Here is a 14,966-nt window from a genome sequence, read left to right on the forward strand (position 1 = left end):
TGTGATAACCTTGATGGTATATATAGAGAGAGACTGTGATAACCTTGATGTTATATAGAGAGTGACTGTGATAACCTTGATGGTATATAGAGAGAGAGACTGTGATAACCTTGATGTTATATAGAGAGTGACTGTGATAACCTTGATGTTATATAGAGAGTGACTGTTATAACCTTGATGTTATATAGAGAGTGACTGTGATAACCTTGATGTTATATAGAGAGTGACTGTGATAACCTTGATGTTATTATTCGCTTGGTTGTGCAGGCACTTTAACCTTGGCTGTAACTAAAAATCTGTTAATATATTTTAATAAAAAACTGGCATGTTGGTTGCCAGGGACAATTTGCACATGTATAGCAAGTTGGTTGTCTGGTTAGCGCAGTGGTTAGTGCACTTGCTTCTCATCTAGGCGACCCAGGTCCGATTCCCGACTTGGGTGCATGTTAGTTTGGTTTGTGGTCACGGAGCTGGACAAGTGGGTTTTCTTCAGTTACTCTGTTTTCCCCCACAACAAAAGAAAACACTCTTGCCCAAATTTATAGCAAGGCCCTTACCTGAGGCTTTAATGAGTGTTGTGTATGCTAAAAATACAATAAACGAGTGTTGACATTCGCTCCATGGCGCTTTGGTCAAAAATGAAATTACAGTTGAAAATAGTTTACAATCTTCAAAAATAAGCCTAAGAGGAAATGAGCGCCCTGAGTGGATATTGAACTCACCACTGCAGGAACGATAGCCACGCCCTCTAACCTACTGAGCTAACTGGGCACCTATTTCTTTTCGACACATGCTATAGTTCTCTGTATTTTTTCTACGTTTACAGTTTACTCTAGCTCAAAGAGATAAACACCGCAAGCAGTCAAGGGCAGACAAGCACCATGCTCGTAAGGTTTGTGGGCGTATGGTTGGCATGTGGCTACATTACGTGGACACGCAGCGTGCCATCAATGCTCGGGTCGAGGTCATGTATCAAAGGAAGTCTCAACAACTTCTCAGGTTAGTGCTGTTCAAGATCATTTTTAGAAGCTCATAATATAATTAAGAAATATTACACACCACTGAGGGTCATATGACATAAGGACCGGCCAGTCAGCCACCAAAGGTGTATATGGACCGAGGCGTTAGCCGAGGTCCATTCACCTTCGGCAGCTGACTGACCGGTCCTTATAATGCCATATGGCCCGAAGTGGTGTGTTATATTTCTTGTATTATACCGAACACTTCATTACAAGACAATATATTTAAAGCGATTTAAATGTGTTTTATTTAACAAACCTGATAATGTACATGCAACAAGTTTTCTCTGTTGTGAAAATAGCATGTCGCACTAACCAAGCGTGTGACGTCAGCGGTCCATATTACTTTTTTGGTGAGGTCTGGACCGGCCAAAAATATAATATGGACCACTGACTTCATAAAACTGGATTTTCATCAAAATACAGTGATATACGGACCGATCGAGATTATATAATATAAAGAAGGGACAAATTTATGTGAGGTATAATATATATGTTTATAAGTGTAAGTAAGTTATGTCTGTATTTAATTTTGATAAGTGTGGATATTTGTGGACTTGCAAAGGATAAAGTTTTGCATTTGTGAGTTAGTACAATTGTAATGGAAAAGATTGTACATTTGTATTAGTTTGTACATTCGGAATTGGTGAGGTTTAACACTGGAAATGGATAAGTTTGTACATTTTTAATAAGTGATTTTGTACATTTGGAATGGATTATTTTCTACACTTTTAATTTTTGTGTCATAGCAATCTGTATGAAATATACATCCATGCACATGATTTCAAAAATATCATGACACAGTTGGCAGTTTTGCTTACATCTGACCCTAGAAGTGATCAGTTTGAGCCTCGTCAGGGCCACACACTCATGTCATCTCAGAAAAAAATACAAATACTTGTTTTCACCAGGAAATGGACTTGAGTGAAATTCACAAATGTGCTATTATTTCTTTTTAACAGATGTCCATGCTTAAGTCAATCAGAGAATGTGTTATTATGTGAATTTGGAGTTAAATTGAATGTTGATCATTCTGTCTGTTTACAGAGATTCTTTCCACACCTGGCAGGACAATGTTACGTTACAGAAGTATGAGCGGGGCACCGAAGGACAGGCTGAAAGACACCACACTCTACATGTTCTGGCCAAGGTACGGTCATGGTCTCACAATTTATTGAAATTATTTTAGATTATTCAAGTATAAAGTTAGGAAACAGCAAAAAGTAGCTATTTTGATCACTATGTTCGAATCATTCCATCTATGCATCTTATTAATTAAGAGTTTCTGAAAGTGTTTCATTGAGGAGAGAAAAATGATGTAAAGTTAAATCAGTTATAAAACACACTTAAGAATGTTAAATCTCATCTTCAATTACAAATAAAGGCAAGTGTTGTTATTAACTGCTGTTTATGTTCTGTAGGTGTTCACAGCCTGGCACCGCTATTCAGCCATCCACGCCTACAAGAAGTCTGAAACCAGGCAGTGGGTCGCATCAGCCCGGGAACATCTGGATACAAGTTAGTGCGCACTTATTTGATGATGGCCATTAGTGGGTTATCTTCCCAAGTACTCGTCTAATTAAGTGATATAACTGACCATTGTAACCCTATTGTGGAGGGCCATTAATCGAATAATCTTGCTCAATGGAAGGCTGCTACTGACTGAGGAACCTCATTGGGATTTTATGCAGATGTCTTCTTTTCTGTAAACATGAAAACTGGACTTATAATATACTGTGTATTTATTTGTCCAGAGCATAGGTTCATACATGCTATACGCTGAACCTAAGAACCTGAATTTGAGACAACTACAGTATATTGCATCATATTGAAAAGAGCTCTTTTTACTGTTCAACATAATATATATAGAGGCTGCCCCATTTGTGAAAATATTGCTTTCTATGATAGTTCTGTGAATATTATCTTTTTCTTTAATACTAACACTTGAAAAACAGTCATTATGATTGGTGTGAAATTGGAAAATTTTCATGATAAACAACATTGCTTTGTACTTTCAATAGTGTTTAACAAGGCATAATAAATGTTAGTTTTATTCAAGTAATAAAGCAATACAGAGCCCATCTATAAGAGCAGGGAAAATACCATTGCATTTCAAATAAAAGCATAACAGAAATCGAAGGTCATTGTAAGAGGATGTAACCATGTCTCAGATTTTATTCTATGATATTTGTATGATTTCTTGAACTGTTTTCCAGAAGTCCTTCAACTGTACTTTGATAGCTGGAGAGAGCACCATTCTGAACATGTGGACATGAGAATGAAGATTGGACGAGCTGTCAGTCACCATGGTAACCAGGTCAAGGTGAAGGTCATGCAGCAGTGGATACTCTTCACAAAGGAGTCTGTCCGCAAAAAGGTAGGTTGTCTGTCCCCTGACTGAATAAAAATAATAAGTAATTAATGTTTGTTTTAGGTTATTTTGGAGAGCATATTGTAGAATATTAAAGCATTTAGTTGATAAAAAAAGTTGCCTCTTAATATTCCAGAAGTTGTTAAGTGGAAGTTTAATGCGCATATCAATAGAAGTTTCTTTAAGGGAATATTACATGAAATCTCTGAGCAATACACTTTGTATAATTACTGACGAAACATACAAGACATTGAGCATGCAGATAATCATTTGTACCCTTGAGTTAGGCTAACAATTTTTTACTTCCATGACAGTTGCTGCGTAAACAGAGTGACTGGTTCAATGGTGTTCGGTTGACGACCTGGGCATTTTCCACCTGGCGCTCAGCACATTCCAGAGCTGTAGATGAGGCTTCTAAGAGTGGCCTTGCATTGTGGCACTGGTCACTCATGCTCAACAGAAAGGTAATACTAGTGTATAAACAGAGAAGTGACATGGTTCAGTCCATTCCAGTGCAGTGGATGAGGCTTCTAAGAGTGGCCTTGCATTGTGGAACCAAACTCTACATATTTTATAATTTATAAGAGAATATGATTTTAACAGAGTTAACACATTTAAAATGTTGAAATATTGGTGGGCTGTAAAGTGGGAAAATGAGGTGAGAAAGTAAATGAGTTTATACATAAGTATTTTATAGAAGCTTGGACCAGAACATCAACCAAACAAGTATTTCCGGACTAGCTTGTCAGTTAAAGGTTCATTATATATCCTAGCGTGGTGTTCCAAGGAAACTCAAAGCTGCTCACACTTCAACTTTTAATGTAGCATAATATCCAATACGAGTAGTATAATACGACGTACTCTGAAAATACAGAAATAACAATCATAAGCATAATATAAAGAATTAATACATAGTTATTCATATATATTATCAATAGAAATAAATTAATGACTTCTAAATAAAATATAAGTCATAACAACTATTCAACTCAATTGAATAGTTTAGCTGAGATAATCTAGTGGCCGTGATCATTGCTAAAATACATAGAAAACTATAAAACACATAAAGCACAAAACTAACACAGCAACAATACATTTTACATACCGATTGTGGATCGGGTAGTCTATTACTACAACTCACTCTCCGTTCTGTATCATCCAAACTGTGCCCGTGTTAGTCTGTCTGGTTGTAAAAATAAGAATGTGATAAGTGCACAGAAGAATGTGGTATCTTCATGCCAAGAATACACAATATACATTTATATGCCGCCATGTTGAATTGTAAAACAATGCAATAACTACAATTTAAATACAAACAACAATTCAACTGCAATCATAAAGAATTAGAAATAATACCATGACTAACCTCTTGAAATGTCTTGAAAGTTACATCATATAAAATACATCAGCTGTGCCTACCAGTAGTGGCTACCACAGAAGTCAGGTGAACAATGACCTCAAATTCCCTCCAAAACTAAGCAAAGAACTGGTCACACCGGATGACCACAAAAGGTCACATAGGTTATTATACTTTCAATAATCATGAATGGTCAAAGGGAGATAACCACAATATTAAAACTTAGACCTGGTTACACAAGAGCTTGCATGATAAAAATACTATTCAACAGTATTGAAATAAAACTGCTTAGGGATATTCCAGTAAAACATATAACCCACGGGGGGGAAGGCAATTATTTAAATACAGGTGGTTGTCTCTTTTCTCTAATTTGGACCCCAAAAGGGTAAATTTGCTTCTCTAGGGGGGTAGTATATTATTTTTTAAAAGCCCCCCCCCCCCCCCCCCCTTGGTGTTTTATGTTTAAATGGAATAGCCCTTAAAGTAAACTCATTTGGATAATTTAAAAAAAAACAATATCACACCATTACGTTCACATCATTATATTTTTTTTAATGTTTTCATTGTTGTTGGGGTTTTCTACTGTTACACTTCTGGAGCTGTCTCAAGTTTTATCATTATTTTCTGCAGGTGCTGATAGGTTGGTACACCTACATTCTCGAGCGCCAGGAGAAGAAACATCGTATAGCCTGTGCCATGGAGAGGCGTCGATCTCGTCTAGTCCGGAACGGCCTGTCACAGTGGCTGCGTGTCGCTGATGACATGGCTAACATGAGAAAGACGTTTGCTGTTCAGCAACAAGCAAAGGTAATGATGATCAATTGCCTCTCACATTGTGTGGTCTTCAGCCTATCAGTTTGTCCAGCGGATCTGAACCATTCTGTAGTCAGAAAAGGCAATTAAAAGATCATTTTTGGTAAAACTGCTATCGCTAAAACCTGGAGTGATCTGATGTTTCAAATGACCCAAGTTTCCATTTTTTCTGTTATTAAATGTCTTAAAATGTATTTTCAAAGTTTGAAGTCATCATACAGATTGTTTACATTGGCACCAATTATGTATTGTGTTGTGGAAATTGCTCATGTGTTCAAAGGCTGTCATATACCAAATGTGAAAATGTATAAGTTAAACAAATAAATGAATTAATAGGAAAGTTTATTTTTACAAAAAAGCACATTTTTTAAACATGTAGCATTGGAATATGACTGTGCATGTTATGGCAATAATCAGATTTAAGTTTCACAAACTCAAGAATTGACAATTGGCCCATCTTGTCTGTCTTGCAAAATTGTTGAATCATAATATGGAGTGACAGCGTACAGTGTGTCTGGAGTTCAAGGTCAGCATCGGCCTTGAATTTGAAGAACCTTCTGACAATCTCAGAAGCATCCGATCTTCTCAAATGCACTCAAGTAATAGCGGTCAAAACGGTGATAATTGGTTTTTCACACCTTATGAAACTTCAATTAATCTGTCATTGCAATATTTACAATCTGGGAAGATTTAAGGTCCTTGTATCTGCCAGTTCTCGTATGACATCCTGTTTGAACCAGCGCAATTTTACTGTTTATAATATTGCATTAATATTACTTACATATTTACTTACGGTAATATAACTTGCCAAGCTTGTTGTTTGGAAAAGTTTCACTCATTCATGTAGACCTGTTTTATTTATTTTTTCAGAGCGCTTATGAGACCTATCAAGTTGCTCTTAGATGTGGTCTGCATTGGAAAACATGGGCATCAAAAAAGTGGCAGTCCAGAGGAAATAAGAAACCAGGTCAGTCCAGGGATGTCACTCTTCCAGCTTCCAAACACAAGGAGACCATTTTCTCAGGAAAGGGAAATAACCAGTCCACCTCAACAACACCTAGATTTCCTGCATCACTTTTCAACACACCGAGGGATTATGGCCAGCTGGTAAGATATTCAGGTGGAAACAAAAAAGTGTTTTATATCGATACAGTGATCCGCAAAGTCTTCAAAGTTAAAAAATATTGTTCTAATTAAAGAGATTCGAAAGCGAAATGTGATTTAAAGGAGCGGATGAAAATGCTTGGTAAAAAAAATTCATTAGGTATAATAAAGATATCGTTTACCTTATCCTATTTTTAAGGAACTCTAAGTATGTTTTTGTCATATAATTTACTCTCATAGAAATAACATGATATATATGTAAAGATTAAGACATAGTGTTTGCAACACTATTTCGAGGCTATAGGTAACATGTATATAGAAATGATTCTAAACACTACTATTATTGCAGACATTTACGGTAACAAACAATAAATCAATTACACCAAACAAAAAATACTTACTACTTTAAAGATTACAGTCAAATTCCTTGTATAAAACATGATTGCAGTTGACCTCTGATGTGAGGGCTGGTGTCCCTGCCCCGGCCTCAAGGGACGATCCACAGTTAGCTGTCAGAGTGGCAGACCCACCCAAAATGGCCGTATCTCCAAGGAGGGTTAAAACTGTTAGGTACAGTTCTCAGAGATATACCAGCAACTTTATCCTACGAGTGTAACCCTTGTTTTTTTTTAATATAGTTTAAACATATTGTTAATAATTACAACATACATCTAACCTTAAAAAAAATACATCATTAAATAGCTATGGCGATATAGGAGTTGAAAGACATATCTAGGGTATAATAGGGTCTAATAGAGGTGTTGCTTCTGTCACATCTCACCACATCACCAAAAGTTTGATGTCTCAATCAGCTCCAAAAGTAATGTACCTACACTCCTGAAACTTCATAGGAATGTTGATCAGCATGGGAAATTTTAACAATAAATTCTATATTTGCAGCCAAGGCCGTGGTCAGCTTAGGAGCAGACCTCGACAGCCTGACTTTATGGTGGCCTCTCTCAAGCGGGCAGGACTGTTTGTACATGACAACAAAAGGTGAGTAACGAGGTATAAAAATAAGATATAAAGATTACTTATCTAAGGAAGGCAGCATTAGCTCGCAGAACTGCATGTTTCCTGACCAAACAACGTATCTACAAGTACTAATCTTAAAATGCCTACCACCAGGCAGGAGAGCTACCTGTACCATTTCTAACATTTGAAGCATGATGTACTGGAGACTGAACCCACAATTTCCTATGCCAGTAACCACAACTTCCTATGCCAGTACCACAATTTCCTATGCCAGTAACCACAATTTCCTATGCCAGTAACCACAATTTCCTATGCCAGTAACCACAACTTCCTATGCCAGTAACCACAATTTCCTATGCCAGTAGCCACAATTTCCTATGCCAGTAACCACAATTTCCTATGCCAGTAACCACAATTTCCTATGCCAGTAACCACAATTTCCTATGCCAGTAACCACAATTTCCTATGCCAGTAACCACAATTTCCTATGCCAGTAACCACAATTTCCTATGCCAGTAACCACAATTTCCTATGCCAGTAACCACAACTTCCTCTGGTTTAGTGGGGAGATAATATAACATAGTATAAAGAAAATTGGGTTTTACTGTAAAAAAATAAGTATAAAAAGGGATAACATTCCACTGTTAAATTGGCATAATGATGAATATTCCAATGCACTGTCAATAAAACCAATATCAATATTTCAGTCAAATGCCAACAGACGCGAATAATCAGACCTCATGTGCTGCCATGGAAACAGACCCTGCTCAGAACGCACCAGAAATAGAGAAACTAAATCTCTCTCTGCTTACATCCCAACACTCTGAGGCTGAATCTGGCAGACAATTATCTGCCCATTCTGATAGAGTTACTTCCCTGTCTCAACAAACTTATGTTCCAGTTACACAAAGGTCTGATATTTCATCTGTGTCAGAGACTTGGAATAAACTTCAGAGGCCTTTTGAGAACTATCAAGGAACTATGTCTCAAGGTTATGGCAAGGATGATTTATGTGATGGGGACAGGTTTCTGTCAGAAAATATACAAGGTGGACACTTGCCTGCTAAAGGGCAGCAACTGTCTGTGATAACTGATATGATTGGTCCATCACATTTACAAGCTCACAGTAGATCACAGGAAGGCTGGTCTAGTGTTGTTCCACAAGTGACAAAGGCTGATAAGCCAACCTTGATGACTCCAGCTGACTTTTTTGCAAAGCCTACAGCTCATACAACAAAAGGTGCTCATAGTGTGGCCAGTATAGCAACTCCAAGAAGTGTGGTTTCAAACTTTTCCTATGCACCAAGTGAGTGTCTGTCAACAGTGACTACTCCTAGAATCCTCTGTGATAATACTGATCATAATCATCCACTCTCAGAGACTAGATCATTTAGGGTAAATGATTTCCAAGAACAGATAACTCCAAGATCTGCTAGTGGAAGTTTTACTCCTAGAGAGCAGATTGCCTCCCTTGGATTTGAAGCATGCTCTGCAGAGAAAGTTTCAACTAAGAGTCTTCAGAAGGAAATTGTCGTTATAAGAAATAGGTTGAAGTCCTTTGAGCAAAAGAAAAAGAAACTCAGGTAAAAATATTGTCAACTGTTATTGTAGTTTATCTAATGTGAGTCTATATTGATATATTAAACCTATAGAAAGTGTTGTTGCTGCAAGAAATATGTAAACAAATCAACAGTATCAACACACCACAGTTGATTATGTAAAGCAATGAATACTGTAAAGGGATGGCAAAACTCTTTTAGTTTGAACACTTAAAGGAAATTTCCAGTCCAATTTCAACATAAATTACATTGTTATAGTAACAGTCATCTTATGTCCTGGGTTTTTTTCAAACCAGGACAATGCAGAAGCAACTGAAACAGCTTTCTGATTGGTTAAGAGAAGTGGAAGAGAGGGGTCAGGGGTCAGAGGATGATGATGTCATCAATGCTAGACAGGAAGTGACAGAGGTAAAGTTTTTGAAGATACCATTGGTATCGTATTTGTTGCTGTAGGATTTTAGAAACTTGTTGACCATGACTTGAAAAATGTAAAAGATATAAAATTGAAACTTGGAATTCATATTTACTATGACAGTTTGCACATTGTTCAACAACTCTGGCTCAAACGTTTGTTAGGTTATGCCCTGTGATTGACAGATTCACAACATCAAGTGGTGGCACCTGTATGTGACACGCCTGCGCAATGTATGAGAGGTAGGGTTGAGGAGAACGTTAATTATTTACCATCAATAGTGGATAGACGTCTAGGAAAATAATTCATCCACTATCTCTGTTGACAGCTTGGTGTAGATGTGCGGACCTTGAAACAGACCATAGACACCGAGAGGCCGGTTTGTGGCAGACTCGTGGAGCAGGTTAAATCCCTTACTGCTCAACTAAGTGGGTCTTGATGAACATTCTATGGAGAACAAGAGGCCAGCTTGTGACTGACTGGTGGACCAGATTAAGTCTCTTACAGCCAAGAAGAGTCAGTACCGGGAATTATCGGCGTGTTATAGTCTTTTATACCAAAGGAAAACAACAATGGCAGCATGACACTTGCAGAAATGTAGTAGCTTAAATTAAATGACTTGAGACTCAACTCCTTAAGACTAAGTTAAATGTGGACTATTTTTATTGGTTAATTCCATTTTGAACCTCATTATGTCCTTCATGGTATATTTTTTGTATCATCAAAACCAAAATACGGGAACTTATATGCATTTATAAAGTATTTAAGGATATATATGTTTTTTGTTTAGTCTTTTACTGTTTTCGAATGCTTGTGAATAGTTCAAGATATATATTCTTGTTTCATCCTGTATTTGGGTAAAACTAGCTTTTCTGTCACAATGGTTTTTCAAAATACATCTTAAGTACACCAAATCATTTCAGGTTCTTCCCATATTTCTACGGTACTATAAATACTTATATATGTTAAAAAAAAAATTTGAATTGTTGTATCGTTATTTTAGTGCTAAGTTGCTATATTACCAGTGTACAAAACGATGCCATGTTACTTTCAATAGAACAGAACAGAACTTTATATGTAATAATTTATAAATAACTGTGTGTGCTTATGGTAACCTATAAATAATTAGTTCTAATAGATATGTTATGTTTTGTCATATAATGACGTCATCCAGCATCACCAGGAACCATAACTGTTCGGAGTAATCCTGATATCCGGATAACCAGCATTCCATTATCCTGTTAGGAGTAATCCTGAATTCCGGATAACCAGCTTTCCATTACCCTGTTAGGAGTAATCCTGAATTCCGGATAACCAGCTTTCCATTACCCTGTTAGGAGTAATCCTGATATCCGGATAACCAGCATTCCATTACCCTGTTAGGAGTAATCCTGATATCCGGATAACCAGCTTTCCATTACCCTGTTAGGAGTAATCCTGAAATCCGGATAACCAGCTTTCCATTACCCTGTTAGGAGTAATCCTGATATCCGGATCACCAGCTTTCCATTACCCTGTTAGGAGTAATCCTGATATCCGGATAACCAGCTTTCCATTACCCTGTTAGGAGTAATCCTGATATCCGGATAACCAGCTTTCCATTACCCTGTTTGGAGTAATCCTGATATCCGGATAACCAGCTTTCCATTACCCTGTTCAGAGTAATCCTGATATCCAGATAACCAGCATTCCATTATCCTGTTAGGAGTAATCCTGAAATCTGGATAACCAGCTTTCCATTACCCTGTTAGGAGTAATCCTGATATCCGGATAACCAGCTTTCCATTACCCTGTTAGGAGTAATCCTGATATCCGGATAACCAGCATTCCATTACCCTGTTAGGAGTAATCCTGAAATCTGGATAACCAGCTTTCCATTACCCTGTTAGGAGTAATCCTGATATCCGGATAACCAGCTTTCCATTACCCTGTTAGGAGTAATCCTGAAATCTGGATAACCAGCTTTCCATTACCCTGTTAGGAGTAATCCTGAAATCTGGATAACCAGCTTTCCATTACCCTGTTAGGAGTAATCCTGATATCCGGATAACCAGCTTTCCATTACCCTGTTAGGAGTAATCCTGAAATCCGGATAACCAGCTTTCCATTACCCTGTTAGGAGTAATCCTGATATCCGGATAACCAGCTTTCCATTACCCTGTTAGGAGTAATCCTGATATCCGGATAACCAGCATTCCATTACCCACTATCAGCGGACAAGTTTGTTTTTTGTCTCGTCCGACATTTGTACTAACAATAGAAGAAAGTACATTAAAATGGATATACATGACTTTGTAAACCATTTCAACAGGGTTTTGGCCGCTGTTGACCCGAATCTCTCATATGCACACTAAACTTTCAGGACTGGGGTTTATGGTCTTATTATCATCCCCGCCTCACTTCTGTTCATTTTGACACTAACAGTGCATTAAAAATAACTCTCAAATCTGGCTTCTTGTGCTATTATATAATATTTAAAAAACATGACACACAGGAAATTATTTCATTCAGTTCATCCTATGTTGGAAAATAGTTATTAGCTTGTGTTATTATGTTAATCGTAACCGAACTGAAATAAAGATTATTTTATCTCAACTTATCAACTCTGTCTTATTAATAATTGTATCGTATGACTGATTCAATGTCTCAAATCTTTTACTTTTGGTTGTAACAATCTGTTTCTGCAACTGTCTTGTTATTCAATTGATATTGATGATAGTACGATATTTTATTGTAGGCTCTTTCATAAGATAGCTTGATTAGGAGTTTTCAACAAAGCACCATCATATCATTCTACTCGTATGATTGTAATGGCATACTTATTTGTGAGAAAGGTGCTCCCTGCTTCTGTTGACCACATCTCCCAGGATTGGATCTCTCTTAGAATTGGTTCTCTCCTAGGATTGGATCTACCCTAGGATTGGATCTCTCCTAGGATTGGACCTCTCCTAGAATTTGATCTCTCCTAGGATTGCTAGGGTTGGATCTCTCCTGGGAATGGATCTCTCCTAGGATTGCTAGGATTGGATCTCTCCTAGGATTGCTAGGATTGGATCTCTCCTGGGAATGGATCTCTCCTAGGATTGGATCTCTCCTGGGATTGGATCTCTACTGGGATTGGATCTCTACTGGGATTGGATCTCTACTGGGATTGGATCTCTCCTATGATTGCTAGGGATGGATCTCTCCTAGGATTGCTAGGATTGGATCTCTCCTGGGAATGGATCTCTCCTAGGATTGATAGGATTGGATCTCTCCTGGGATTGGATCTCTACTGGGATTGGATCTCTACTGGGATTGGATCTCTCCTATGATTGCTAGGGTTGGATCTCTCCTGGGAATGGATCTCCTAGGATTGCTAGGGTTGGATCTCTCCTGGGAATGGATCTCTCCTAGGATTGCTAGGGTTTGATCTCACTGGGATTGGATCTCTACTGGGATTGGATCTCTCCTAGGATTGCTAGGGTTTGATCTCTCCTAGGATTGGATCTCTCCTGGGAATGGATCTCTCCTAGAATTGCTAGGGTTTGATCTCTCCTGGGATTGGATCTCTCCTGGGAATGGATCTCTCCTAGGATTGCTAGGGTTGGATCTCTCCTAGGATTGGATCTCTCCTAGGATTGCTAGGGTTGGATCTCTCCTGGGATTGGATCTCTCCTAGGATTGCTAGGGTTGGATCTCTCCTTGGATTGGATCTCTCCTAGGATTGCTAGGGTTTGATCTCTCCCGGGATTGGATCTCTACTGGGATTGGATCTCTCCTATGATTGCTAGGGTTGGATCTCTCCTGGGATTGGATCTCTCCTAGGATTGGAAGACATGGGCCCTGTTCAGTTTCTTCATGCACATACTGGTAGTGTTAATCAGTTAAGTTTGTTTAGTCAATTGCTATGTTAATTTATTATGACTCATTATATATTAGAACATTTGACATACACACATTGTTTTGTTTGCTCGTGACCATGTCCGTTAGCGTGGCGTGTTGACGTACTTGCTACATGGTAATGTAGAACCAACGACTTCGGGTTTTAAACAAGTATTTGTTAACATGCCGCCGATCGTGTGCGCCATCCCCATGGTGATTGCCACCCATGTGTTGAAGACTGGACAAGAAAGGTTGAAGTAAGAGAGAAGACCAACCTTATCTGGTAAACTTTAATTAAAATCAAGGGTCATAACTACAGAGTTATTCGTGCAACCTGGCTCAGTCGAGATATAATGCAAATAGACATTGTTACCAAGTTAGGCAAAGAAGGAAGTGAATAAGTATAAACATGTATTTAGAAACTAATGTTCTAAATCATGGACGTTATATTGTTAGAATTGACATATGCTAGACGTTAAGTTGATCAAACTGAAATCATCCTGGTGGCATACGTGTAACAGTCACTTGCGCAACGTGCTTTAACCAAATAAGTTGATACATTATACCGCGACCATCAAAACGACAACCGACAACGTTTGGACGACGTTTTTTGTTTTGTTTTAAAGAAACCATACACTTGAACCAGTCTTACAGAGACCTTAATACAACATTAAAACAAGACTAATTTTGATGTACAGCATCAAAGACGCCGCGAACGGTGTCTTTTGTGTATAGTTACTAGAGACATTGAACTTTCAGAAAACATAACTTTCATGTTTGTCCGGGCTCAGCCTATTTTGAAGCTCAACCGCATTGACTTATAGTGCGTCAAAATTGGTTTTCACAAAGTTAAGAAAAGGCGACAGTCTTCGCCATTTTTACGGTCACTTTCGGAAACAAATGTTATTGTCTGCAACTAGAAGACCTCCACTGACTTAAATACTTACCAACAAATATTCTTTGAGTCTTAATTCCGCCACATCAAAATGGTAAGCGGTCGCGTCAGTCGACAAGAACCTTATAAATAAAGGCAGACATTTCGAGCGTAGATCTATCTCATAAAGATGTAAGATGTAGAGGGGAGCGAGTAGTTAGACAATTGGCCCCGAATTGTCTCTCGAAATCGCCTGTGTATTCCAGGGACCCCCGGGGTGACGTTTAGTAGAAAACGTTTAGCTTATAATAGCCCGGCCGGGAGACCATGTTATTATTCAAATTTATGATGTCGGGTTCATCAAATATTAAAGAGGGTAGTTCATTTAAAGAGATGGATAGTTGGGGAATAATTCCAATCTAAATAGCTTTTTCACCTGCTGTGATAGGGGCCTCCTGTCTGATATTGTTATAATGGACATTGTTTATTGTCCCCTGCCGGACGAGACAATACAATTGCTTCAAAGGAAGATTTCTCTATCCTTTTGTGCTACAATTTAGGTTCATGTCGTTATTTAAATGATCTATAACAATATTGCTTTTTAATAGACAAAGCGGT

At 38.0% G+C, this 14,966-nt stretch overlaps 1 protein-coding gene across 1 annotated transcript in view; it reads left to right on the forward strand.

The window, feature by feature from the left end:
* LOC128212537 (protein SFI1 homolog) overlaps positions 1-13,544 on the forward strand; it is a 45,905-nt gene extending 32,361 nt beyond the window's left edge. The window contains exons 19-30 of the mRNA XM_052918023.1: positions 827-999; positions 2,067-2,169; positions 2,441-2,537; positions 3,236-3,396; positions 3,705-3,854; positions 5,378-5,554; positions 6,431-6,667; positions 7,113-7,234; positions 7,565-7,660; positions 8,347-9,222; positions 9,495-9,606; positions 9,939-13,544. Of these exons, the coding sequence (XP_052773983.1) occupies positions 827-999; positions 2,067-2,169; positions 2,441-2,537; positions 3,236-3,396; positions 3,705-3,854; positions 5,378-5,554; positions 6,431-6,667; positions 7,113-7,234; positions 7,565-7,660; positions 8,347-9,222; positions 9,495-9,606; positions 9,939-10,049 (2,415 nt within the window). The 3' untranslated portion in view covers positions 10,050-13,544. The remainder of the gene's footprint in view (positions 1-826; positions 1,000-2,066; positions 2,170-2,440; positions 2,538-3,235; positions 3,397-3,704; positions 3,855-5,377; positions 5,555-6,430; positions 6,668-7,112; positions 7,235-7,564; positions 7,661-8,346; positions 9,223-9,494; positions 9,607-9,938) is intronic.
* Positions 13,545-14,966: the final 1,422 nt, after the last annotated feature.

Source organism: Mya arenaria, chromosome 12 (assembly GCF_026914265.1).
Source record: "Mya arenaria isolate MELC-2E11 chromosome 12, ASM2691426v1".
NCBI classification, from domain to species: Eukaryota; Metazoa; Mollusca; class Bivalvia; order Myida; family Myidae; genus Mya; species Mya arenaria.